The 27,524-nt window shown below is 37.1% G+C and overlaps 1 protein-coding gene across 19 annotated transcripts in view; it reads left to right on the top strand.

The window, feature by feature from the left end:
• The first annotated feature begins 537 nt into the window (after nucleotides 1–537).
• The window catches only part of LOC106025983 (ankyrin repeat domain-containing protein 26-like), a 162,102-nt gene continuing 135,115 nt past the window's right edge, over nucleotides 538–27,524 (top strand). For 18 of the 19 annotated variants that reach the window (XR_010049031.1, XR_010049027.1, XR_010049030.1 and 15 more), the window contains exons 1-10: nucleotides 538–698; nucleotides 3,535–3,607; nucleotides 6,820–6,946; nucleotides 7,214–7,269; nucleotides 9,958–10,051; nucleotides 16,586–16,614; nucleotides 16,704–16,776; nucleotides 25,159–25,278; nucleotides 25,475–25,503; nucleotides 25,593–25,665. Coding sequence is in view for 14 of the 19 variants with exons in the window: in XM_063254129.1 (XP_063110199.1) it covers nucleotides 553–698; nucleotides 3,535–3,607; nucleotides 6,820–6,946; nucleotides 7,214–7,269; nucleotides 9,958–10,051; nucleotides 16,586–16,614; nucleotides 16,704–16,776; nucleotides 25,159–25,278; nucleotides 25,475–25,503; nucleotides 25,593–25,665 (820 nt within the window). In the remaining 5 variants the exon portion in view is untranslated. The remainder of the gene's footprint in view (nucleotides 699–3,534; nucleotides 3,608–6,819; nucleotides 6,947–7,213; nucleotides 7,270–9,957; nucleotides 10,052–16,585; nucleotides 16,615–16,703; nucleotides 16,777–25,158; nucleotides 25,279–25,474; nucleotides 25,504–25,592; nucleotides 25,666–27,524) is intronic. The other variant, XM_063254126.1, reaches the window with a different exon arrangement.

The raw sequence follows: 27,524 nt of genomic DNA, 5'->3' as shown, positions 1-27,524 counted from the left end.
CACACATATGACAGAGAAACCAGGGAGAACTAAGGGAGCTCCTTAGCATCTTCCCTAGGAGAGGAATAGCAAGAGTAAGTGCACAGACTTCTCCTGAGCTCTTCTCCACTGAGAGCTGGAAATCATTGCAATGGTGCTTGTTTCAGGTGTGCTTCCCATATTTTGCCATGCTGCAAATTAGAATGCCCTTTACAGCTTCCTTGAGCTAAAGTATTTCCTCTTCAAACTCTACAGTTCCAACTGAATGCTACAGCAGCTGCCTTGTGTCTTAAGAAAATAAGTGTATCTTTTATGATCGTTCCTAGTGCCACTACTCTAGGAAAGTCATGCTCTTTGTTTGCCATGTCAGCTTATGCCAGCGATACTGCTAATGGTACCATTTCTGTCAATATAATACCTTTAGGTAGGATGTGATTGTGCACAGCACTATTGCTCATTTAGCTATCAAATGTAGGTAAATTCTCTTCTTCCCTGCATTTCTTAAATAAAAAATAGGAAGTGAGATTTCTTATTGCATTGCATATCAATAGCATAATTAATACTGATTGTAGAATGGGCTACAGATGTAGCCCAAAAGACTATTTTGTGTCAAAACATCAGAGTTATACTTTAATAGTTTATATTTTTGTTAATTCAAAATATATTTTACCTTTTTCTTTAATAGCACCTGCTATTTCTGAAGATGAATCTCTAACCAGGTAAGAATTTACAGGTTTTTAAATATCATACAGTGACTAATTAGTGAGTGCAGAAAAAGAAAATAATGTTTTTTAGTGTTCTGTTCCAGGCCAGACAAAGTACCTGTACTGTTTTAATCCAGTTTTATTAATTTGGCTGCTGTTATGAATGGGGGTTATTTAAATGGTCCATGGTCTCATAATTAAGAAGTAACTGACCCATGTGTTGACTGTTAGCCTGCCTGGCTCCCAGATGCCTTCCATTGCCCTCTGCAGTGCTGGGATCCAAATGCAGGTCATTTAAGATCAATGTAGAAAGTCACCATAAGGGACATGTCAAGTCTGCTTAGTTTTCCTGAGAAGTTGGTGAGTTTATTCTAAAGATAATGATTGAATTGATAGCCAGTTTCTTGTTTTTACCACTATAGAACTTAGGGGAGATGTGGTAGTTAAGACTATCTTTATGTAAATCATCTTATATTATTTATGTTGAGGGTTTATTGCAATGACATTTTTAATGCATGTGTCTATTCACCAATTTCCCAGTTTGGTTTTCCTTTCAGGCTATTACTATTGCCTAGTTCTATGATTTTTTTTCCTCTTAAGTAAAATATTTTCTTGACTTTTTAAAAAATTTTTCTTCTACTTGGTATTTTTTTTTATTTCTGCTGCCTTAGTATTTTTTTTTTTTAGTACCAGAAATCAAATCTCACGACTGCATGCTTGCAAGGCAAGTGCTTATGCTGCTTAGTATTTCTTATTGTTCCTTAAGCAGAGTAAAAAATAAGTAGACTTTCAGGTTCTAAGGAATCTAAGAGACCAATAAAAATACCTTCTATTGCCTCAACCTGCTTAACATTCTAGCCACATGGTTGTATCCTAGAGAATTTGAAGCACAATGATATTAAAGTGACTTATCTGAATATAGTTCATGGTAAAAATGAAATTGAAATCAGGTTCTATCGTTGCTGAGACTAATACACTTCCTCATGTCTCCTTCTGTGAGAGTTTCCATAGCAGAAGAGAGGAGCAGGTCTAGCATGCCCAGTGGGAGAGCATGACAGTAGAATTCATGAGGGAAGGCAAGTTTGAAGAGCAGCGTCGAATTGGGCAAGACTTGGGTATTAGAAATCAGAAAGTTGAGGTTTGTCACAAGTTTAATAAAGATAATACAGAAATTGAAGCCCAAATTAGTGAGCATTGTTTCAAAAGGCATATTAAAAGTGAAGGTTTAAAGATACCTGAAAAGATTGTTGCCCTTTTGTTCAGTTGGAGAAACTGAGAAACTTGAAGATTGGTGTTGGATTGCTTAGGGTAATGTGAGCCATTGGGAAGTCTCTAGAGCAGGGAGGAATGTCCCATGGCCACCTTCCTTCTCAGTTCATGTAGGGTGGCTCAGGCCCCAAAGTCCACTGGGAACCATAAGTTGCTGAACTTCATGGGCCTGTGACCCAGGACAGATGTCTCTCACCTCCACCTCTTTACTCCATTGGCTGATGTGCTTCCTGTAGATGGAAGGTAGGCCTGGAAGTCAGACGTGCCCATTTGATTATCAGTACCTTGCTTCTGCTGAGGGTAGGTGATTGTGACACAAATAGCTTTCTTTTCAGGAACAGCTACTGTTGCTTACTTGAGTTCATCCTTGTTGCAGGAATCTATGTCTTCATAGACTGAAAAGTTTAGGTGAAGACTCTTGTGGAGCCCTCCATTGAGCAGCCCAGGAGTAGGAGCCCTTTCAGAAGGACTTTAGATTAGACTTAGGATAACAGAGGAGCAGCTACCAGGGCTGATTTTCCAGCTAGATCCTGCTTGAATGTCAGTGTGTCTGTGAAAGTTTCACCAATTTATGTGTAGGTGAAAAAAGCAAAGCCATACAGGAAAAATAATTGGATTTTATAATTTTTAATAGTTTAATTTCCCTGGGAAGAGATTTATCAACTCACATACACATTTTTTTCTTTGATTTCCATACTTTTAACCTTCAGATATTTTTATAGTTCAATGTCCTGTTTTTATGGTAAAGGGAAGAAACAGAGTTGTCTTACTGTAAGGGGCTTTGATAGTAGAAAAAGACTGCCATTCCAGAGTTACTTAGCATCATACTGACTTTCACTAACTTTTGCATTAATGGGGGAAATTGCTCAACCCCAGTGTTTTAAAGGAGGAAAGATTTATTTTGACTCAGTTCAGGCTCCAAGGAAGAAATTCCTTAGCAGGGAGACAAGGTAGAGGAAAGCTCCTGCAGGCAGGAGCAGTGAGAGGGCTGAAGAACCAGGGGTGAGAATTCACCCATCCAGGTCAGGACCCAGTGGTCTGCCTCAGAGCAGACCCAACCTGCTAAGGGCACAGTGAGCTACTGAACTTGCAGATGGATGAGGGCATGCTGAGTATAGGGTCCCCATGGTCCAAACACCTTCCCACTAAAGGGGACACTTTAAACCAAAACCATCACAACCAGATTAGTCATTGAAACAGAGACAGACCAGGGAAAGGGGACGGTGAATCTTTTCACCTTGAGGTTACCAGGCATTTTTGAGTCCAGGTAACAACTTTTGTTGGCCATTGATTGCATTTTCACGTCAGCCTTCAGAGGAGGCAATTTGTAAAGAGAAATGACTTTTAGACTGTGCTGGTCTCTTGGCTGTCACACTTTGGGAGTGAAAGTGAGACTATGCTGAGTGTTTTGTAGATTGGAATAAGTGAAGACAGAAGGAAACATCTAAAATATTTCAAAACTACAAGTCAAATTTTAGTTGTGTCAACCACGAACCATCATTTGATACACAGATAGCCAAGCTTTCACCAGTTTTTAAAGAATGAAACTCACCCACTGCTATTGTGTGTTTTTGCTCCCCAGCTCTTCCAGCAAACACAGTCTTGTTAATTTCTGGCCTAAATCAGATGACACTGACTTTCTTCTGGATAACAAGGTAAGTCTCTTTCGTAATGTTAGTTTTCTTCCTCTTAGTTTTGCATTGTATTGCACTTAGTCTTCAAATTTAACAGTGGTGTAGCTACCCTGAATTTATATGGAACATTGATCCGCGAAGTTCATTTTAGAGAACTATGCCTAGTCAAAAAGAATTTCCACCCCTTTGGTAAATAACTGGTACATACTTTGAAGTATTTGTGACTGAAAAAACTAATGGGTTAGAAAACATACAGTGACAGGAAAATTGTGTCTGTCAAACCTTTGCCATGATGGCGGAAATACAAAATTTGGTCAAGGATCATTTGGATAAGTGGACCTTGCCATGGCTTGAAAATCTTACTACCAAGATCTTCATAGCACTCATACCTATATAAATATTTTATGATCTTATTAGTCCTTTCAATAATCAGGGAACTTTGGTGCCTTCATTTGAGCAACTTAGAGATAAAACATTTTTTCCTTTAAGTATATTTTATTTTACTGTCATACAGTTTTTATGAGAGCTTTTCTGTTGCCTTTATTGGTTCTGTTGTTGGACTAAAATAATATTGGAAACTGTGACAGCTTAGAAATTTAAAATGTTTCATCAAAGTTATCTGTATCTGTGTCTTCAAACTTTAGAAGTGCAGGATTTTCATTGTTGCTATTTTATTTCTTTTGTTCCTGGGAGTTGATCACAGGGCCTGTGCAAGAAGGTCTACCCCTGGTCCTCATTTTTTTTAATTAATTGAATTTGTTTTTTAATCAGGACTGGAATTTGGGATCTTTAGCTTCACCTTCAGTGCTGGGTTGAATGTGCTACTACACCTGCCTGCACCTTGTTTTCTAAGTGATTCCTCCATTAAGAGGATAACATTTTTAAAATTTTTCATCTTTTTGAAGAATACTTGTTGTGGTCAAAATAATGACCAGTCCTAGAGCTAGATGGTCTAAAAAAGCAAGTGGTAATGATTAAGTAATTGTAAGCATTATAGTTTTTAAAATATACAGTTGAAGTGTCCAAATCTCATTCTGACATTTCAAGTTTCAGAAGTTTTTGTACTTCCAAATATTCATTTAAAACTCCCGCAGTACTGTGAGTTTCTGGAGATTAGAAAGATGTTGTGTGAATTCTGAAGACCTGCAGTGCGGTGTTTTGTATTAAGAGGCATTTTAATACCATTTGAATGTTAATGAATGGATTTCTACCTAGTAGAATTTTTCAAGTAATGTATGCATGATTTATGTAATAAATAAGTACATTGAGTTTCTAAAAATATGCCCTAAAGTGTATATTTCCTTACTGTGCTTAGGATATATAATTTCAGGTTATGTTTAATGTTATGTCAAATAAGGAAACAAATCAGAGGAATGAATAGGTATGATACACACAGTACATTGTAGTATCCTTTAACTCTGAACATAGGTTAGAATGTCATCTTAAAATTTATTAATCTTTTCTTTTAGCCAGCTCCATGTTTACTAGGTGCATCTTTTCAAAGTGTAATTTTTCTATAGAATCCTGATTAGCAGTTGTTTCTCTGAATGAAAAACTCATGGAACATACTGTGTTTTCTTCTCTCTCTACTATAAATGCTTCAGTTCTCAGGTAGTGGTAAATAGCATGCAACCTTTCTTCCATTTGTAACTGTCATTGCATATGGTATAAATAGAAAATTAGAAGTATTGGGATATGCCATTTATTGGGAGAATAGGAATTTTTAAATAAGGTTTTACATTTCTCCCTCATGTTATAGTAGTATGCAAAAATACCTTATTCTGTAAATATATCACCATTTCCCTTCTATAATTTACAATATGTTTCCCTTTTTGAGAATGGACCTGGTTATACTTATCAGTTGGGCTTCTAACTCCTGGCTTCAGGAACCATCGTACCTCAGCTGCCCTATTAGCACAGGACACAGGTGCACATCAGCAGGCCTCCATTTCATTAAATCCTGGAAGATTTTTCTTTGAACAGGAATCTTTGGCAAAATCTTCAATGGATATTTTAGTGTTAAATCTTATGATTAAATTTTAAAATCATATTTATGTAGTGTCCCAGAAGTCAGCATTTACATATATCAATAAAAGTTTATGCTCATTTCCTGAAAAAAAGTTAGTGTATATCATTGAAAAATGGCATCTCCTTGATTTCATTTGAGGAATTTCAGAACCATGGATAGCATAGTTAGCATTACTACCTCAGTTTGCTGTATTCTACAAATACTTCACCTTTTGAACTGATATGATTTCCTGAGTGAGGTCATCTTCTCCCCTCCTCCTACAATGTGTCTGCAGTCCCAGGCCTCCAGCTTGATGTCTTTCTGCAGGCCTTGACTGTGACCTTTCCGCGATGATATTGGATGGCTCCAGACCTCTGAAGCTGAGAATTCCTGGCCCCAGCCACTCTTCTGATGACTATCGAGTCTTTCTTACTCTTTACATTCTGAGAACTGTTTTTCATTTCTAGACTCATTTTCTCACCCATCATGTAGACATTATATTCTTTTATGTTCTGCTGCCCATTAAACTCTGGCATTGATCTTACACTGCTGCCAAGAATCTGCAGATTCCCTTTTCACAAAGGAAAAGTTCCCATTCCAGCCTGAGATGAGTCTTGTGTGGTTCCCCTTGCTGCTCCTTTTTATCTGTTTGTGCCCTTCTGGAAACTATTCTAGTTGTATCATCTTCCTTGGGCAGCCCTCTTTTGCTGCATTGTTTCATGCCTCATCCTTTTGTTTCTGGTGTCCCTTTTTGAATTCTGAGGTATTTCATTTGTTCTTTAAATGAAATGGTATTCTTGAATTTGGAGGTGTTGCCTATCACTTGTAATTATTTTTGAAATAAGTATTGGTTGAGGTTTAAATGTAAATGTGATAATTTGACTTCCCTAGACAGCCTTCCTGTGTGCTTTCTCTCCCTTTCAAAAGAAATGGCCTTTCCTGAGCTTCCCAGATAGAACTGATTGTACTTGATTTGGATGTGTATCTTTGTACCTCATTTGTAGAATAAATGAAACACATTTCACTGTTTTCATTTGTGTTCATGTATCTGCATCTACTTCCATGCAGAGCAGAATGTGCTTTCTGTTTTCAGCTTTTCCCAGAGTAGTCACTGTGATTTGATAAATTTTTTCCCGCGATTGTTTCCATTATGCTGAGTGGGTCACTGGGCAATTGCATGCTTTGTAATGCTATTTTTGTTTTTGTTCTGCCTTTTTTTTGTTAGAAAGAAGCAGAAAGGCCAAAAATTATATGGCTGGAAAACGGTAAGTTTGTTCTTGTAAAAACACAAGAAGAGCAAACAGCCAAAAATGTGACTAATGTGGATGAAGAGAAGAAAACTCCTCAAACTGGTAAGTTAGTGACTAGCTATGAAAATCGTTCTTGTTCATATGCTATTATTTTCAAATGTGTGTAGATCCAAAACATAATATCCATTTCTTTTAAAATTTTATTGTCTTATTTTTCTTCCACCAACATATTTCTGAACCTGTTTCTGAAATTCTTTTCACATTGACTTGTATCTTAGTGAAATATTCATGAATGCAGATGGATTTGCATACATGAGTAAAATTTATTGTAGTGAATATAACTAATGTGTCTGTGACTACATTTTATAGATACTGTGTTGCCACTGGAAGCACAGACAGATGATGAATCTCCTTGGGATTCTGAGGTATTGCCTGTAATTATTTTTGAAATAAATATTGGTTGAGGTTGAAATATAATGGGAAAATTTGACTATACTTTCTCACCTGTTCATATACCTGTAAGAAATTTTTCCTTACAGTTTTTAACCACAGTTCCTAATTTCCTGTGTGGCTTAGCTGTTTAGTATGATTATGTCTCAAAGAGTTAATGCCACTGGGTTCATAGATGAATGCAATTGCCCTGTGCTGAATCCTTTGTACTGCAGGTGAAGGAATAAATGAATGGAGTCTGAGCACACCTTTGCTACCTGTGTAAGATTCATTTAAGGAAGCCAGTGCAGTTAAAAACTAGGAGCAACATGTCATAAGCAATCAGCTTGGATTCTGAAACTAAGCTGAGCAAAAACTGAGGAATTCTTCCCAGTCAGTCTATGGCCAATGGGTGAAAATTCTGCTGAGATTCAGACAAAATGTTTGGATCATAATTTTTACAGTTTTTTACTTGACAGAGTAATAAATGATAATTGCAATAGTTAATATGTTTGGGTTTCCTGGTGTCGATCTGAACGTAGTAATTCAATAGAATCAAGGACTCAAGATGTCAATACATGGTGTTATACTCACAGTTTGGTGTTATATTATTTGAAAAAACAGAAACCAATTTTGAATGTGGAATGCAGTGAGTCTCTTTATGGCAGCCATGCTTGTACTGATAAAAATGTAAATAATGACAAATTGTGTTAGAGTGAACATTTTGATTTTTTGTTTGTTCTGTTTTGTTTTTCGGTTACTGGGGTTCAAACTCACAACCTTGTGCTTGCCAGAGAGGCACTTCAGCCACTGAGCTAAATCCCTGGCCCTAGAGTGAGCATTTTGGGAAAGGGCTAATGTCTTTGTTCCATGCAGCTCCTGCATTGTGGTACCAGGATGGTGGTTGAAGTCACAAGATGTGTTAGTATTCTGTCTGTTAGTAACTGCTAAATCTTGGAAACATAATTTAATGAATTTGGCTTTTGGTGACCTTATTATACCATGAAGATGGCACATGATCTACTACTTATGTGATGCTTTCTATATGTCATAGGAAATTTGTGATAAAAATTATAAAAATACTTTGAAAGTATAAAAGGTTTTACCTGAATAAATATTGAAGATTTTTTCCTAAACATGAGATCAGCAAAATAATAATGTGAAGAAAAGAGTAAGAAAGATGAGAGAGGCATGTAGATTGCTGATTTGTAAATGGTAAAACTCTTAGTAAAACTGTTGATGGAGACAGCATATAGGAAGAGAGTGGCTTGGTGCTTGAGGCTTCCCTGATGAGATTTTAAATGTGAACTTGAATAAATCTCTGTTTTAGAGTACCACTGTGTACCAAGTAGTGAGATACTGAATATCTTAGGTGAAGACTTATGTTATCATGATAGAGCAGTCAAATGAACAAGAAGCACTTTTTATTTCATTAATTTGAATCCATCCTGTGGCCTTCCCATGGCACTACACCACCAGCCATATTAGACTTGAGACAGGGTCTTTCTATGTAACCACATTCCCAAGACTGGGCTTGAACTGGTGCTTGTCATGCCTTACCCTTCCAAAAGTTTGGAATTACAGGTGTGCACCACTAGCCCTGCAAATGTTAAAGAATTTTCGAGGGGGGTTTCAGTACAGATGGGAATGAGAGTGAACTGCTGCTAATATAAGAGTGAACAGGAGCCAGCACAGTAAAGTCCAGGAGGACACTGTGGGCAGGACCATGAGCCCTGTCTGTCCATCACTGCAGCACCCTACAGTGACCAGGAAGCAGGAAGTGCAGTTACTTCCTCACAGTTATTTACGGTTTTGCAACAGATAGAAAAGAAAATGTGTAAGTCGGTATGTTGTAAATTGGGGGCACTTTGTAAAAAAAGTTTTTATGTTGCAGTCTTTTTTCATACTTTTTCAAAGTTTTTCTTAATTGGGAAAGAGTTGTATATAACATCTCATATTCATGTGCTATTTCTTGAATATAACATGAAGTTATCAGTATATTTTTATTTTCAAACATTTTTCTATCAGTAAAAATATTATCTCAGAATTGCTTTTCTTTCAAATCCTTGTTTACATAAGTGAAGTAGTGCCTGCAATGATGTTTTTACTCAGCATGGCTCTCTGAAGTTTCTTACTGGCCGAGTATCTTAACAGTGACATGACTTCTGTGAATAGAATGCTTAATGCTGAATAATAACAAGTATATTTATAAGAATTTGTTTATTCAGGGAAGGGAAAGTGATATTAGGGTGTAAAGGGAACCAAGGTAATCAAGAAATGATAACTCATGTAGCAGTTCCCCAAAACAAGTGTAATTGTTACATATCACAAACATGCACTCATAAAAATGGCTTCATGTAAATCTGTATGTTTCAATGTTACATTCATTGGAGAGTGCAGCGTACTGTTGACTCTTGTGAAGCTAGGATGAAATAGGTTTGTCAGACAGAATTTTGTCTCTGAATCCTTCCTGTAGCATTCCATGCCTGCTTTACAAAGTCAGCACCCATATGGAGACAGCAGCTGGGCTTGTCATAAGGTTCACATGGGAGACATTTTGGTTCTCAGTATATGCTTCCCATTATTAAACCTGCTTGCCTTAAGATGGTAAAAATCAGATAGTTTCTTTGGAAATGAGTAAGAAATGCTTCTGTAACTCATTACTGCTATATGAATTTTCACAGAGTATCTCTGAGAATCTTCCACAGCAGCCTGTCGATCCTTTTCCTGGGGATGCAGATGATGGAGGAAAACATGCAGGAAATACACAAACAAAAGGTAGGAAATATGTGTAATTTATTTAGAGAAGTTATTTGATAGTTATTTAGCTAAAAGTAGAGCATTGCTGGATTATAATAGTCAAAAAACTACCCATGAGTTGGATAGTAAGAAAAAAGAAGTAAATCAGTAGTAAGTTTTATATACTTTGAAGTTTAAGTAATAGGTTAATTTGAGGGTCACTGAGGGAGCTACCTTGTTAGCACCATTTCAAGGCATTCTAATGTCTGAGGGAAGTTAGAAAATTAATAGGAAAGAAAGGAGTGAAGAATGCGAAAGCAATAATACAGGGAGTAAACAAAGAAAACAAAGTATGGAGTGTGGAAAAATGAAGTAATTCTTTTTTTTTTTTTTTGGTCTTTTTCCTTTTTTATTGGTACCAGGGATCGAACTCACGACTGCCTGCTTGCAAGGCAGGCACTTATGCCACTGAGCTAAATCCCCAGCCCCTGAAATGAAGTAATTCTTAAGAGAAGGAAGATCAAGGTAGCAGAAGTGTAGAAATTGTATCAATTGAGCATTGAGTAGCAAAACTTGATAGAGAAGTAGAGCAGAAGTTTTTCACTTTCCCTGTCTTCTTACCACTGGAAAGGCATCAAGGACTGAAGTACTAGATTATGCAGAGCTCTTCTTTATTCACTACAGATCAGAATAAACAAGCAAGGTCAGCTATATGCATAGTTTCACTGGTACCTTGGTTCATGCACTTACTTCTCCCACAATGCTGGTTGCAGAATTCCATTTACAGTTTTACCACTTAAAAAGAGTTGCTGTTTCATCATGTAGTGTATCCAGAATGAGACAGTAAAAAAATAGAAAGAAAGGAATGCTTTTTGAGATCAGCAAAGTCATAGTCTCAGTAAAAAGTCCATAAGAAAGTGGTTGACATTCGTGCATTTTCAATTTGGGTGACATGATGAGGAGGAAGTCAGCACCACTTTCCAAAACGGGAAAAAAGGGAAGGGAAGAGGATTTGAAAGAGACTCAGGGAAGGGAAGAGGATTTGGAAGAGAATGTGTGTGCCAGATCTTTTGTGAAGAAATGAAGCCCCTGTTGGGGAACATGTTACACCACATATTTGATTCACAAGGACTGAGGAAGTGTATTGGTAGTAAGTTCTCTGGAAAGGCTGACACCGCTCATCCTCAGACCACTGGAGGTGGCCCAATATCAAGTTTCCTGTAGAGAAATCTGGAGAAGAACCATAAGTTGAGAACTAGATCAAGACATAACAGGGTCAAGGGGGAGCATAAATCTTTTTTTCTTAATTTTATTTTAAACAGAGTAAAATTAAGCATAAAAAAAGATAACAAAACAAAACATAAGAAAGCAGTGTAAGAGACACATTTCAAAGCAAGACATCAGTAGATCTTCACTACCTGTTATACTTTCTCTTGTTTTCTTCCAAATACTTGTCCATATCTTCACATACAGTGAATTTATACAAAACAACATAGTATAAAACTGATCCAAACAGGATGGTGAAGGCATTTTACGTCTTCAAGACCAGACAATAAGGAAATCGACAATGGCTGTCATAGTGTTCCTCATTCTCTTCAAAATCACTGTCCATTCCTTCATGCATTTTGAAATTAAACAAAACAGACTAAAATCCCTTGGAATAAAGAATAATAATTTGCTGGATTTCACATCATGATGCTACAGAATCAGAACTGGGTCCCTTAGTGTCTCTTTTTCTTCAAAGTAGTTGTTCATTTTATTGTGCATTATATAATCAGTTCTCATAAACTGTTTAGAAGTTCTACACATGCACGAGTCTCTCTATGGATAGCTATCCTTTCTGTATTGGAGGGAAAAACAAAACAAGACAAAACAAAAACTCCTAGAAAAACACAAAATGAAAAAGTCATATAAAACCATGACACAAGGTGACCTACAATGGTTACTATGATGTCTCTTGTTATCTTCAATAGAATTGTCTATATCATCAGGCATAGTATAATTGAACATAGCAGTATATAACAATATTAATAAAAACAAAACATTGGAGACATTATAAGACTTCAAAAGCAGGTAATAATCAAACCAGAGTGGGTATCCTAGTAAATCCTGTCATCTTCAGTGTAGTTGTCTATACTCTCAGACTTGATACTATCAAATCATAACAGATTTGAATAAGATCAGTCAAGACGAGACAGTGATCTGACAAACCAGATTCAAATAAGATCAGTCATAATAAGACAGTATAAGTAATACAGGGCTTCAGATTAATTTAATAGGAAATTAAGGATGGTTACTGTGGTATATCCTGCTATTTTTGGAGTAGCTGTCTGGCCATTAAGTCTACTACAGGTAGACAGGCTGGAATAAAATATAACCAAACTAAACAAAATGATAAGAACAATGTGGATTTTAAATCGTGGTACACTATTAACAATGTCCTCTGCCTTCCTTTTTAGACAATTCCTTCCCTTTTACTTTCACTTTCATGGGTTACATTGTACATTTTGGTTCCCACTAACTCCCTTTAGTTTGTAGGTTAGGGATGCAACCTGTTATTTACCCAAGTGGTTCTGAAACTTTTTACCCCTGGGCCTGATCTTAAGTTGGTTTCCTGCACGTACAAAAGCCTCAAGACTTTTGCTTCATTATAGCTTCTTCTCCACTGCACAAGTGTCATGTCTTTCCAAGCTATCTTCAGGTGCTGGACGAGCTGCCCCTATTTCTCTCTGGTTCCCTGTCACATAGAGCATTGTTTTTTCATATTTGACTTTTGGTCCATAAACCCTCTTTCACGTTAATTATATTTCCCATACAGAGGAAATTTTCGATGGGCCCTATCTCCTGATCTACTCTGCCTGTGTTTCTTTTTGTTAGTGTATCAAGGCCATCTATGTTAGAGATTATAGCCAACCTTCTCTGCCTCATTTCTGCTATGCTATTTTTCTGCTATTGGTTGTCTACTTTTCTCCTTCATTCCATTGTCTGCCCCATTCATTGAGGCCTCTCTGCCACTGTTCCTGAAATCCTGGGGTTTTTTTCTCCCTCTCTAGAATGTCCTTCAGTATTTTTTGTAGGGTTGGGTTGGTGGTCACGAACTCCCCCAGTTCCTCTTTGTCATGGAAGCATCTTGTTTCTCCATTAATTTTGAGAGACAGTTTTTCAGGGTATGTCAATCTGGATTGGAGGTTATTTTCTTTCAAGGCTTGGAATAATTCACTTCAAGTTCTTCTTGATTTGATGGTTTGTGTCAAGAAGTCTGTCATGAGTTTGATGGGTTTTCCTTTAGAGGTGATCTATTTCTTTTCTCTGACAGCTTTCAATATTCTGTTCTTGGGATGAATTTCTGGGATCTTGATTATTATATGTCTGGGTGGTAGCTCAGTTTTGTTTTAGGTGGCTGGAGTTCTGTATGCCTCAAATAGCTGAATATCATCTCCTTTTCCTATGCCTGGGAAGTTTTTCTTAATTATTTCTGTGAATAGCCTTTGTATCTGCTTTGTGTTTACCCCTGCTTCTTCACTCATTTTTATTCTTAAACTATGGATCATCCTCTTGTTGTCTTCTAGCCTTTGTATTGTTACTGCCTATTTCTTTGTTATTTTTAAGAGATCTTTCCTTTCACAATCACACATTGCAAACCTATCAAGTGTTGTTAATGTATCCCTAGTTTCCTTCAGGCAATTTTGCTATCTTTCAATGTAGTTTTAAATTTCCCGGTAATCTCTTTGACTCTGTTGCATGTATTCTAGTTTTATTTTATGGTCTTCTATGAAGGTTTCTCTCCTTTTTCATGTTCCTCCATTTTTCCATCTATGTCTTCTTGGGAGGGGCTTAGCATTTCTTTTATTAATCTTACATCTTACTGTAGTTGTATTAATATTTCAGTTTTCAGTTCATCTATAATGTCACGAAGATATTTCTTTATGTCAGCTGATACCATGTCAAATATCTCATGTTTGCTGCCCTCAATCTGTTCGGTATATACCTCTCCTGGCCCCCATATTCCCTGGTTTGACTGGAGGCTTTTTCTTACTTCTTTCTCTTGTTATGTATCTTGCTTCCTCAATACAGGTGTATCGTGAAGGTCCCAGCCCCTTTCCTATTGGTTATGGTTCTTCTGAAGTGTGCTGGCTAGGGATTGCAGCCTTCTCCATTTTGTTGTTGGTCATTGAGGTGCAAGCAGGGGTGGTGTAGGATGGCCCCTACCCTCTGAGCCAGTCAACCAGTGGAGGCCTTCACCACATTAGTTTGTGCAGCGAGGATGGAACTGGTTTAGGAAAATGTCAGGGACAATTTCAACTCTGGCTATTGGGTGCTGGCCAAAGGCATGACCCAGCCCTGTCAGATCCCACCCATGTGCTCTTGGCAGGGAGCAGCCAACTGAAGTCACTGCCATTCCTTGTTCTGGCCCATCCTGCCCAATATCAATATGTCATCTGGTTGGTCACCTAATCTCTCCCAGGAGGGCCAGATTCTGAGCACTCACTGCAGGTTAGTGCAGGTCTCCACACTGGCTCTGTCCTCCATTGGGCTTACCAAACCCTGACTTCAGCACAACTGTGGCTCCAGTGAGAGCACTGCCACGCGAGTCCAACTGGCTCAGGTGAGAGTGCCACACCCGTGAGTTGGACTGGCTCTGGTGAGCGTGCTTCTGGCTCCAGCCTTCTGTCCACATTTTTCTTTTCTTTTTTTAAAAATCTTTTTCCTCAGTTTCTTCCTGAGTCATTGAGAGTCCATTTCCTTTCACCCAGTCTTCTGCATGGTGGTAAATTCTAAGTGTCTGAGCTGTTTCTCCCAGAGAGGCTCTGTACCTTGTTACTTACTGATCCACCATCTTTCCCGTGACTGCTGAACAAGGACAATCTTATAACAGAATCAACACTCAAAAGTCAGCTACAACTTGAAGATGTCTCTGAGGAGTAGTAATTTCCCAAGTCATTGCTATTGATAGCAGCAATAAAGATAACTACCATAAACAATTTATAAGGATCAGTGCAGCAATTTCACTGAAATAAAAATAGAAAGTGCGAAGACATAGAAGCCAAATGTAACTCTGGATCTGCAAGTCCCCAAAGGCAAATTTAAGAGGCAATGAGGTGGAACAATTGAAAAGCCACCCTTCTGGACTCTTATGAAGTGGTATCAGTGAAGGTAACAGAGCAGATGCATGAGGCTCCCAGTGTCTGACCTGTTCTCCCCGTCCTAAGCTCCACCACAGCTCAGCACTCCCCCAGGGCAGGACTGCTGCGGTAGGTCGTGCCCCTAGAGAGCTCCCTCCTGGGAACAGAGACTGAATGGGAATCATATGCCTCCTCAGCCTCATCCCATAAATCTTGTTTTTATTTCTGAAAATATTTCTAGCCAAAGGGGAAAGAGTAAAGAGATGAAAAACAAATTGTAATTCTAAGATACTACTGCCATTTCTGCCAAATAAAGAAAGGAATGGTAGGAATAATCCATAAAAAGCAGTAAATGGAAACAATCAAGACCATCGAACTAGAGGTCAGTTGGGAGAGGAACAGGGATTTATTGGGGGAAGAAAATAGGAAATAACAAAGCTAAACATAATTTTGGAACAAATGATGAAACATGAGAGCACTTATTCCTCACAGCTTCAGTGTTTGTGCTCACAAATGGCAAAGTCGATTCTTGCTGCTGCAGAGATGATTAGAAGCAGGGACAAGGGCTAGACTTGCCTTACACTGTAGGTACTTCCCTCCCCTCCTAAACTATCAGGCATCAGAGATTTCTGTTAAATTGATAATTATTCAAGTGACATTAATGTACACATAGAAGCATTGACTCATTTTAAGATAAGTAAGTTGTGATAAAATAGCTTTTTCACACAAATCCTTTAAAAAGTAACATAGAGACACTCTTTGGTTCATTCCTTCAATGCGGTATCAGTGGAAATCACTGAGAAATTCCCACGTAGCTTCTCCTCAGCCATGTCCCCAACTTTCACAAAACCTGCTTGTGTAAGGAGTAATGATATTGATGAGTAGTGTATAAAAATCTCACTAGGCATGGTGCGTATGCTTTCAGTTCGAGCTATTTGAAAATTTGAGGGAGAGGGATCACTCATTTGCAGGAATTTAAGGGCAGCATAACAAAACCTCATCTTTTAAAACATAAATAGCATTGACACACCGTTTGTGAGCTCTGCTGTGCTGGGTGTCTCGAGAGCACCTACGTGTAGTGCAATGCTGTACCAATGGATGATGTGGTTTGTTCAATTTATATGCTGTTCTCTTCTTTCAGCTTTGACAGTCAGCCTCTCAGGGTCATGATGGATCCCAAAATCACTTTTTCACAACACCCGACATGTATAGATTGGTATATACTCACTTCCTGTTTAGTTATGGCATTTGGAAGAATAATGTCACATTGGAAATCATGTTCAACCTGTATTCTAATTTTTCTCTCATATTGATCTGACCAATGGGAAAGCAAAGTCAAAAATCTGAAGAACTCATTTCCAAAGTAAAGCATGTATCCTAACTCTGTGAGAATGTATGTTTGGCTTTCTCATATTTTCTTATATAGATTATTTTTCATTTTCCTTTTTAGATTTACCTGACACACATCTTCACTTGAAGGTAATGACTGTATATTTGTGTTCTGAATCAACTTCACATTTTGGAGCTGTGGAGTGTTCATTAAGCATTTGACTTTAAAACCCATTCAGCCTGCCATGGAAGCAAAAGATTGTGTTGCGAAGAAAGCAGTAGGAATAAAGGATGTAAAGACATTTCAACCAGGTAAATCTAGCAATACACATGACTCTGGAAAGAAATACAGTAGCTTACTGTGTTTGATGTACCCACAATCATCTCCATTTTTTCTCCAATTTTGGAAAGCTTTGACATAAACACTGAAGATGTAAGTACTGGTGTCTGTGTTTGCAAATAGGTGCTAAAAAGCACAAGAGAAAACAACTTTTAATGTGTTGTTTACTTATGTTTCAATACCCAATGTTCCCAGTTTGCATCCTTTTTTATTGACAATTTTAAGTTTTATTTTAAAGAGATTAAGACAAAAGAAGACAGAACAAAGCAGGTCAGAGCAGAACAATGTAAGCAATACAGCACTTCACTACAAGACAACTGGATAGTAACAGTAGCAACCAAAATTTGAAATAGTTGAGTATACCTTCACATATAATAGTATCAAACATAACAAAATAGTGTAAAACTATTCAGGAGAATAAAAGTATTATAGGGCATTCAGAACCAAAGAACAGAAAATTAATAATGGCTATGATATTAACTCTTTTTCTATAGCAAATTTGTTTATACTATCACATATATTAAAATCCAATAAGACGCAACATGATAGAACCAATGGAAACATAAGAACAAAAGCATAGTAGGGCTTCAAAACAAGATGATATTACATCAGTGCAATGGCTGCCATAATGTCTTGTTTTCTTCAAAATAGCTGTTCATACCATCACACACAATCAAATCAAACAAAACAGAATAAAACCATTCCAACTAATTAATGAAAACATTATAAGGCTTCAAAGCAATGTAATGGGGAATCAAGACTACCATAAATCCTTTTGTACTCTTACCATGTCTTACATTAGGGAGACTATATGGTATTTAAATATGAGTTTTTATTTTGCTTATGAGTATGGTCTCAAGTTGCATCCATTTATTTATAGATATCTCAATGTGATCCTTCTTTATAGCTGAGTAGTACTCCATTGTATAGAAATACCACATCTTTTTTATCCATTCCTCAGTTGATGGACACTTAGACTGTTTCCAAGATATGGCTATTACAAATTGTGCTATTATGAACATGGGTGCACATATATCACTGTGGAATGGTGTTTTCAGTTCTTCTGGGAATATGCCCAGAAGTGAAATAGCTGGGTCAAATGGGACTTCCAATCTCAGCTTTTTGAGGAATGTCGAGACTGATCTCCCCAGTGGTGGCACCAGTCTACACTCCCACCAGCAGTGCAGGAGAGTTCCTTTTTCCCCACACTCTCTCCAGCATTTGTTGTTGGTAGTTTTCTTGATCCTGGTCATTCTTTCTGGAGTAAGATGGAATCTCAGTGTTGTTTTAATTTGAATTTCTCTAAAGACTGATGATGATGAATATTTTTTCATGTATTTATTTGCCATTTGCATTTCTTCATTTGAGAACGTGTATTCATCTCAGATGCCCATTTTTGGATTGGGTCTTTGAATTTCAGGGGTCTCATTTTTTTAAAAAAATTCTTTATATGTTTTAAAAGTCCTTTGTCTGAGGGACAGTTTAGTGAGAATTTTTTTTCCCCAGTTTGTGGGTTTTATTTTCACTCTGCTGGAGACTTCTTTTGACATGCACAAACTTTTTAATAGGACATCATCCCAGTTATTGATTCTGGGAAGTATTTCTTGTGTGGTTTGATTCCTGTTCATGAATTCCCTACCTACCCTTATGTTTTCAAGATTTTTATCTAAGATTCAAGATTTTTGTCTTCCAGCAGATTTAGTGTTTCTGTTTTAATATTCAGATCTTTGATCCATTTAGATTTTAGTTTAGTACATGGTGATAGGCATGAGTCTAGGTGTAGTTTTCGGCATATGAGGAGCCATTTTTCCAGCACCATTTATTAAAGAGACTGTCATTCTTCCAGTGAACATGTCTTTATCAAAGATAAGGTGGTTGAGTGTGTTTGCAGTTATGATTGTGTCTTCTAATAATCTATTCCATTGATCTTCAGATCCATATTTATTCCAGTACCATGCTGATTTTATTACAGAAACTCTGTAGTATAACTTCAAGTCAGGGATAGTGATGCCTCCTGTCTTGCCTTTGCTACTTCAAACTGCTTTGGTTACTCTAGGTCTCTTTTGGTTCCAGGTGAATTTTAGGCATTATTTCTCTAGATCTGTAAGGTTTGTTAATGGTATTTTCATTGGGATTGCATTGCATCTGTATATAACACTTTTGGGCGAATGATCATTTTCACAATATTTATTCTTATCCATGAACAATGGATGTCTTCCCATTTTCTGATGTCTTCAATTTCTTCTTTCAGGGTATTATAATTTTCCCTGTAATTCTTTTACTTGTATTGTGAGATTAATTCCTAAATATTTCATATTTTTGGATGCCAGTGTGAAGGGTGTGGCTTCTCTTATTTCTCTGTCTGTGATTTTGTTGTTAGTGTATAGGAATGCAATTGATTTTTGAGTATTGACTTTGTATCCAGCTGCACTGCTGAACTTATTTATTATATCTAGAAGTCTTTCAATGGAGTTTTGGGGGTCTTCTGTGTAGAGTATCATGTCATCTGCAAATAATGATAATTTAACTTCCTCTTTTCCTATGTTTACTCCTTTTATTTCTCTCTCTTGTCTAATTGCTCTGGCTAGTATTTCCAGTACTATGTTAAATAGGAGCGGTGATGAGGGACATCCTTGTCTTGTGCCTGATTTTAAGGTAAAGGCCTTCAGTTCTTTGCCATTTAATATGATTCTGGCTCTTGGTATGTCATTGATGTCTTTTATCATACTGATGTAAAGACCATCTATTCCAATTTTCTGTAAGATTCTTATCATGGATAAGTGTTGGATCTTATCAAAAGCTTTTCTGCATCTATAGAAATGATCATGTGATTGTTACTTTTGGCTCTATTGATATGTAGGATTACATTTATTGATTTATGTTTGTTGAACCATCCCTGCATGGATGGGATGCATCCCACTTGGTCATGGTGTGTAATCTTCTTGATGATTTGCTGTATCCTGTTTGCCAATATCTTAATAAGGATTTTTGCATCTATGTTCTTTAGGAAGATCTTTTTTAGTTGGGTCCTTCTCAGATTTTGGTAGTAGGGTAACAGTTGCTTCCAGGAATGACTTGGGAAGAATTGCTTTCCTTTTGATTTCATTGAGGAGTTTGAGGAGTGTTGGCATTAAGTCTTCATTGTATTTCTTGTAGGATTCCACAGTGAATCCACGTGGGCCTGGGCTCTTCTTTGTAGGTAAGGACTTAATTATGTTTTCAATTTCATTAATTGAATTTGGGTTATTCAGCAGTTTGACATCTTCTTGACCCAGCTTTGGTAGTTTATATGTTTCTAGGAATCTGTCTATATCTTCTGTGTCATCGAACCTATGAAAGTAGAGGTTTTTGAAATAGGTGTTAATGATCTTTTGTGTTTCTGCAGTCTGCAGTGACTTCGCCTTTTTCATTCCTTATTGCATGAATTTGAGTTTTTTCTTTCCTTTTTTAAAAAAAGGTTGGTTAGTGGATTATCAATTTTATTTATTCCTTCAAAGAACCAACTCTTTGATTCATTGATTCTTTATATTGTTTTCTTAGTCTCTATTGCATTAATTTCTGCTCTGATTTTTATGATTTACTCCATTCTTATGGCTTTGAGCTTGACTTGCTCTTCTTTTTCTAGATGTTTGAGGTGTAGCATCAAGTTGCTTGTTTTTGTTCTATAGTCCCGATGTGGGAGCTCAGTGTAATTTTTCTCTGAGGGCTGCTTTCATTGCATCACACAGATTCTGGTAAGTTGTATTTATATTTTCATTTGCTTGTAGGTATTGTTTAATTTCTCTTTTAATTTCCTTTGTGACTCACTGAATGCTCAAGAGTGTATTATTCAATTTCCATGTGTTTGGGGGATTCTTGCCATTTCTTTTATCATTAATTTCTAGTTTCATTGTCCTATGATTTGATAAAATGCATGGGATAATTTCAACTCCTTTGCATTTACTTAGATATGTTCCATGGGCTAGTATATGGTCTCTTTTAAAGAATGTCCCATGTACGGCTGATAAGAATATGTATTCTGATGTTGTTGAATGGAACACTGTATACGTTTATCAAATCCATTTGTTCACAGCTATGATTCAGTTCTGTTATTTGTTTGCTGATTTTCTGTCTGGTTGATCTCTCCCTTAGTGCCAAGGGTGTGTTAAGGTCTCCTGTCATAATTGTGTTATTACTTATTTAATTTTTCATTTCTGCTAATATTTGCTTTGTATAGCTGGGTGTTCTGGAATTTGGTGCATGTATATTTAAGATTGTTATCTCTTCCTCTTGAAGTTTTCCCCAAACTACTATGTAGTGACCTTCTTTATCTCTTTGGATTATTCTTGGTTTCAAGTTCACATTGTCTGCAAATAGAATAGTTACCCCTAATTTTTTAAATTCCTGTTGCATGAAGTATTGTTTTCCATCCTTTGACTTTCAGTCTATGAGTTTCCTTTTGGGTTAGATGGGTTTCTTGTGGACAGAGTTTGATTTGATGTTGTTTCTTAATCCATTCTGCCAGTCTGTTTCTTTCAATGGATGAATTGATTCCATTTACATTAATGGTTATAGCTGTTCTACACTGCTTTATTGTTGACATGTTTTCTTTCTGCTGTTGTATCTTTACCTTTCTATTCTGTTTAATTGGTATGTCATAGATGTCCTTTATCATATCGAGGTAAATATTGCTTAGTAGTCTTTTCCTATGTGTATCTAGAATGTGTTTCAGTATTCTTTTCCAGATTGGTTTGGTATTTATGAAGTTCGTCAGCTGTTCTTTGTCACGGAAGTATCTTATTTCTCCATCCATTTTGAAGGACAGCTTTTCAGGGTATATCAGTCTGGGTTAGAAGTCATTTTCTTTTAGGATCTGAAATACTTCGCTCCATGCTCTTCTTGACTTCATTGTTTGTGTTGAGAAGCCTTCTGTGATTCTTATATGTTTTCCTTTATAGGTGGTCTGTCTTTTCTCTTTAACAGCTTTTAATATTCTATTCTTATGTTTGATTTCTGGGTGGTGATTATTATATGTCTGGGTGGTTATGGCTATTTGGAGTTCTATATGTTTCACTAATCCATATGTCAGTTTCCATTTTCATGTTTGGGAAATTTTCAGCTACTACTTGTGTAAATAGCCTCTTCATATCATTTGTGTTGTCCCCTTCTTTTTCATTTATCCCTATCAATCTCTTGTTTTTATTTGCATCATGTTGCATTGCTTGAATTGTTATCTCCTGATTCCTTGTTATTTTTAAAATATCTTTCCTGTTCACTAGCTGAAATCTTGTCTTCGAGGTCTGAAGTTCTATCTTCACTCCTTGTGACAGTTTTGACAACTTTCAATGAAATTTTTGTTTTCCTGTATATCTCTTTGAATCTGCTTCATGCATTCTGTTTCTTAAATTGTTCATCCATGAATTCTATGTTTTTACATTATTCCTCTAATTATTTAACTGTGTCTTCTTTAGATATGTTCAGCATTTCTTTTATTACCTTTATCATTTCTTCTTTTACTTGAGAGATTATTTCTAATTTGAATTCCTTTAAAACTTCTCAGAGTTGCTTCTTTAATTCATTTCATATTATTTCAGATATTTCAGGTATATGGCATATATTTTCTTCTATGTATATGGTTTCCAGGCTATCTTGGGATGGGCTGGAGGTTTGATATTGCATTTTGGTCTTCTATCTTGTCATTTTCCTAGAATTCTGTGTTTCAAAAGATGTTCCAAAGCTTCCCCTGGGTGTGTTGGTAATTGTCTCCTGTGCCCTTGGCTCCTGGGACTGAATGGAGGTTGGAGATCATGGTCCAGTCATACCCACAGGAACTTTCATGCCATCTCCAGTGTTTCAGAAAGCTGGGTGAGCTCCTAACCAGGGTTAGGGATGGTCCAAAGGTCTCCCTAGGCTAGCACCAATGTGCTAGAACTAACCTCCAATGCATTCATCTCCACTGATTGAAGAAGGTCACAGCGTATAGTCCATTTGAGTCCATGAAAGCTGCAGAGATCAGTATAGTGTGGCTGGAAGCTGGGCGGGCACTTAACCACTGGGAGCAATGATCTTAAACTCTCCCAATTTGGATTCTTATATTTCACAGGGATCCACAGATCTAACTATAATATTTGAAGATGGTTTGAAAGTTTGTGGATTCTTGGTGGAGTGCTGGGTCCTCTGGCACATCCCTGAGTCCCTATTAATTCAGGAAGTTGTGGTAAGAGGTTCACTGGTACCCAGGACCTTATCTCTCAGTTCAACACCACCAGCAAAAATGCCTCCAGTAATTCTGATTTGTACCTTGACTAAAGCTTTCCTTAATAACAAGCCAAATGCATTTCCATTCTATTTCATCTAATTATTAGAATATTCATGTTTGCAAGCAGACAGATGTTCACAAAAGCAGACTGTATGAATGTGTATGTATGGTGTGTAACAGTTTGATTAGTAAGAATGGGGTCTATAATCATTCCTTGGTGCCTGCTAGATAGAATTTTACAGACCAGTGATTGTGAAACTTAGGTCTGATTCCTTGTATAGTAGTTAAGGTTCTTACAGATTCTACAGGACCTTTTATTTTTAAGCATGTTGAAATCTATTGACACTGTAGAAGAAACTGAATCTGAAAGAGGTAAAATAGAGGGACCTGGGATTAAATTCAGCAGCATGAGTGTCTGCTTGCCAAGTACAAGATGATGAGTTTGATCCAAGGTACAAAAAGAAAGAAAGAAACAAGCAAGAAAGCATTAAAATAGTGGCATGCACACATATGTCGACATTCATGAGAGCTGTGATTCAGAATCTTTTGAACTGTGACACATGACATATTACATCTCTGTATACCCGCTGTGCTATGCCTGAACAAGAAAGAGAATCAGCATGAAATGGAACATAACTTTTCATATGATTGGTCTTCTTAGAACCTAAGCCTCCAACAATTCTAATGCACTGTTAAACTACCATTCCAAAAACATGGGAAATCCACGAAAGCCATATGATAAAAAACTTCTTCACTGGGAAATGCCTTTTAAACTCTTATGTCTCCTGTTTGTTTTGACTTGTGTTAAAATTTGCAAATCTTCCAATGTGATTTATAAAGAAAAAAAGATATATTTTCATTATGCTTTCCTTTGCTGTCTCCTGGTGCTCTGCATTCACTAATGTGAACCTAGGTCAGAGACAGCAAACTTCTAGGCCTTTCAATGATGGCAAAGAGCCCACTGTGCAACATGTGCCAAAGGTTCACCACGATTCACCTGGAATAAACCAGTTTGCACATGAGCACATTTAGGTCACTGAAAGCTAGCACTTTTCTTAGGAATTTATGATGTTATCAAAACCCGGAGAAGGGAATTCTCACAACACTGATGTATTGAAGAATGTATCTCATTGTAGTTCCCCATTTGAAAGTAGAATATTCATTCACATCCATACCTTTGACTGGGGAAAAAATAGTGTGTTTATATTCAAGTGGATAATTTTCATGTATTTTTTCGAATTGCTTTCATTGGTGCATTTTAGATATCCATAAGGATCACATTCATTAAAGGAAGTTTCTCCCTGTACCTGATAGTCTTATTTATTTTTCCCCTAGTCACTTCTTCTCCCTTCAACTCCTTATCTTACTGTCCTTATTTAAAAATTTTGTTTCCATTTTCTTCTGTTTGCTCCTTTATTTTTTTCCTTTACATCCTTTACTTCCTTACCCTCCCACCACTTTACCATTTCTATTTGAATATTTTCTATCTTTTGCACAGTTGGGCCATTACACTTTTCAGTTTCTCCCACTAGCAAACAATATGGTATTGAAATTTGTGCTTGTGACTCATTTCACTTAACCAGTGGAGTCTTTGTCCCCATTCTTTCCATCCACCCTGCCTCTTCTTTGCTTCCCCTTTCTCTGGAAGAATTGCTCCCTATTTCACAATGCCTTTTATACACTTTGCTCATTCTTTACACACTTAACATCTCAAAGCAGTGAAATATAATTCATATCCCTAAAGTTTTAACAATCAAGAGTACTAAAAACTAAAGAGTGGAGCAGGGCATTTAGTTCAGTGGTATAAGTGCCTGCATGGGAAACACAAGGTCATGAGTTCGATCCATGGTATACCCCACCCAAAAAAAGAAAACAAAAAAAAAATTAAAGAGATTGTTGGAAAATCACAATACTACTAAGTTAAAACAGAAGAAAGAGAGATGATGGTAACAATCAGACTTGGCTTAGTGAGTGTCAAGCACAGAAGCAGTGGAACAATTATTGGACTGTGGGGCAGAGAAATACATGAGAGTACTTCTGAGGAAAGGGTTGATATATTAATTATGTTTGTATTGTCATTACATCCTAATAAGTAAAACTTTTTGTTCTGATTCAGATTGGAGTTTCACCGAGTCTAATGAGACTCTGAAGAGATCTGAGAAATTGATGCTTGGCCATCAACATCCACTTCTGGCAGAATCCGTGATGAAGAGTCCATCAGCATTCCCAGAATCTGGTGAGTCAACCTTACTGGGTAAAAACTGATGAATATCAGACCTGTGTTTGTGTCAGGCAGTTGTTCTCACTGTGTTGCATGATTTGGGTTTCCAAAGCAAAGCATGAAGATTCAGCCAAAGCCTCACAGTACAAGAATGTGTCTTTGGCTTTCCCATATTTCCTTATAAAGTTTATTTTTCCTTTTTCCTTTACAGAATCAGGTGACACACATCTTCACGGGAAGGTAATGACTGTATATTTGTGTTCTGAATTAACTGCATAGTTTGGAGCCGTGGAGTGTTTACTAACCATTTTGCTTTAAAACCCATTCAGGCTGCCATGGAAGAAAAAGATTCTGTTGTGAAGAAAGCAGTAAGAATGAAAGTTATACCGACATTCCAACTAGGTAAATGAAGCAATACAGATGACTCTGGAAAAATCACAGTACCTTAAAGTGTTTGATGTGCCCAGAATCATGTCAGTTTTTTTCTCCAAATGTTTGGAAGGCTTTGACATTAACAGTGCAGATGTAATTATTGCTGTCCATACTTGCAAATAGAGTGCTGATATGCATAAGAGAAAACAACTTTTAATGTGTTGTTTACTTATGTCTCAATACCCTATGTTACCAGCTTGGACCCGGGGTACTTCACAGGTATCCACAAAACTTACTATAAAATTCCAAGTTGTTTTCAAGTTTGTGGGTGCTTGCTGGAGAGTTGATCCTTCTGGCACCTTCCTGAGTCCCAGTTAACTCAGGAGGCTGTGGCAAGAGGTTCACTGGTCCCCCCACCATCACATCTCTCAGTTCACCACAGTGAGGAAAAGTGCTTCCAGTAAGTCTGATGTTTACCCAGACTAAGCTTTCCTTACGAACAAGCCCACTGTGTTTCCACTTCATTTCATCTCAGTATTGATATGTTCTTGATTGCAAGCAGATAGATTTTCTCAAAAGCAGACTCTTACAAGTATGTATGTATGGTGTCTCATATTTTGATTGTTAAGAAAGTAGTCTACAATCATTCCTTAATGACTGGTAGATACAGTTATTCAAAACAGTGATTATGAATCTTAGGCCTGAATTCCTTGAGTAGTAGGAAGTTTTCTTACAGATTATACAGAAGCTTTTTTTATAAGAATGTTGACTCTATTGACACTAGTAGAAACTGAATCTTAGTGAGGCAAAATACAGTGAGCAGGGATTTAGCTCAGCAAGATACATATCTGCCTGGCAAGTGCAAGTTGAGGCGTTCAACCTTAGGTATCACAACAAAGAAACAAACAAGTGGCAAAATAGCAACATGCAGCACATATGCCAGCATCCATTAGAGCTGTGATTCATGAATCATTTGAACTGAGACATGTGATACATTATATATCTGAAAACCTCACTGTGCTATGCCCCAACAAGAAAGAAAAAGCGTGAAATGACAGATAACCTTTGGTATGATTGGTCCTCTTACAACGTTATACTCCATAGATTTTAATTCACTGTTAAACCACCATTCCTACAGTATGGGAAGTCCATGAAAGCCATATGACAAAGAGATTTTTCACAGTGAATTGTCTTTTAAACTCTTATGTCTCCTGTTTTCTTCCACTTATCTTCAAATTTTTAAATCCGATAATGTGGTTTCTAAAGAAAAAGGGTATATTTTCATTATGCTTTCTTTTCCTGTCTCCTAGCACTCTGCACTTGTTGGTACTTGTTTGTGTCTAGGTCTAGATCAGAAACGGAGAAACTTCTAGGGCTTTCAGGGATAGCAAAGAGCTTGCTGTGGCACATAAAAATAATACTTACCCAATGTTTATGAGCTCTACCTCTGTGGAAATTTTGAGAGCACCTTACCTCCTGTTGATGAGGCCCTCAGTTTCCCATGCTGTCCCTTCACAGCTTTCTGTGTCTCATAACCATTTTCAACAGTGAAAATACTAATTCACTGGCTGCATAGCTGAACAGCTTCAAGAACAATGGAAAATACCATACCAAAATGAAATGGCAATGAATATTAGTTCATGTGGATCTGAGGAAGCCTCAGAAGTAAGAACGGATGCTCAAAAGAGAAATATAGACTAGCGGGGAAGATGGCAGATCAATAAGTAGCAAGATAGCGAGGCTCTCTGAGAGAAACAGCTAAGATGCTAGAATTTAATGCCATGGAGAAGACCAGAAAAAAGGAGAGGGATTCTCATGACTCAGGAAAAAGCCAAGGAAAAATGAAAGAAAAACATGGGTGGAAGCCTGAATCCAGATGCACTTTCATT

Source organism: Cavia porcellus, unplaced genomic scaffold (genome assembly GCF_034190915.1).
Source record: "Cavia porcellus strain 051 isolate PalLab524CR breed Dunkin Hartley unplaced genomic scaffold, mCavPor4.1 scaffold_8, whole genome shotgun sequence".
Lineage (NCBI taxonomy): Eukaryota > Metazoa > Chordata > Mammalia > Rodentia > Caviidae > Cavia > Cavia porcellus.
Note: the sequence above shows the minus strand (reverse complement) of the source record. Positions and strands in the feature narration are given on the sequence as shown.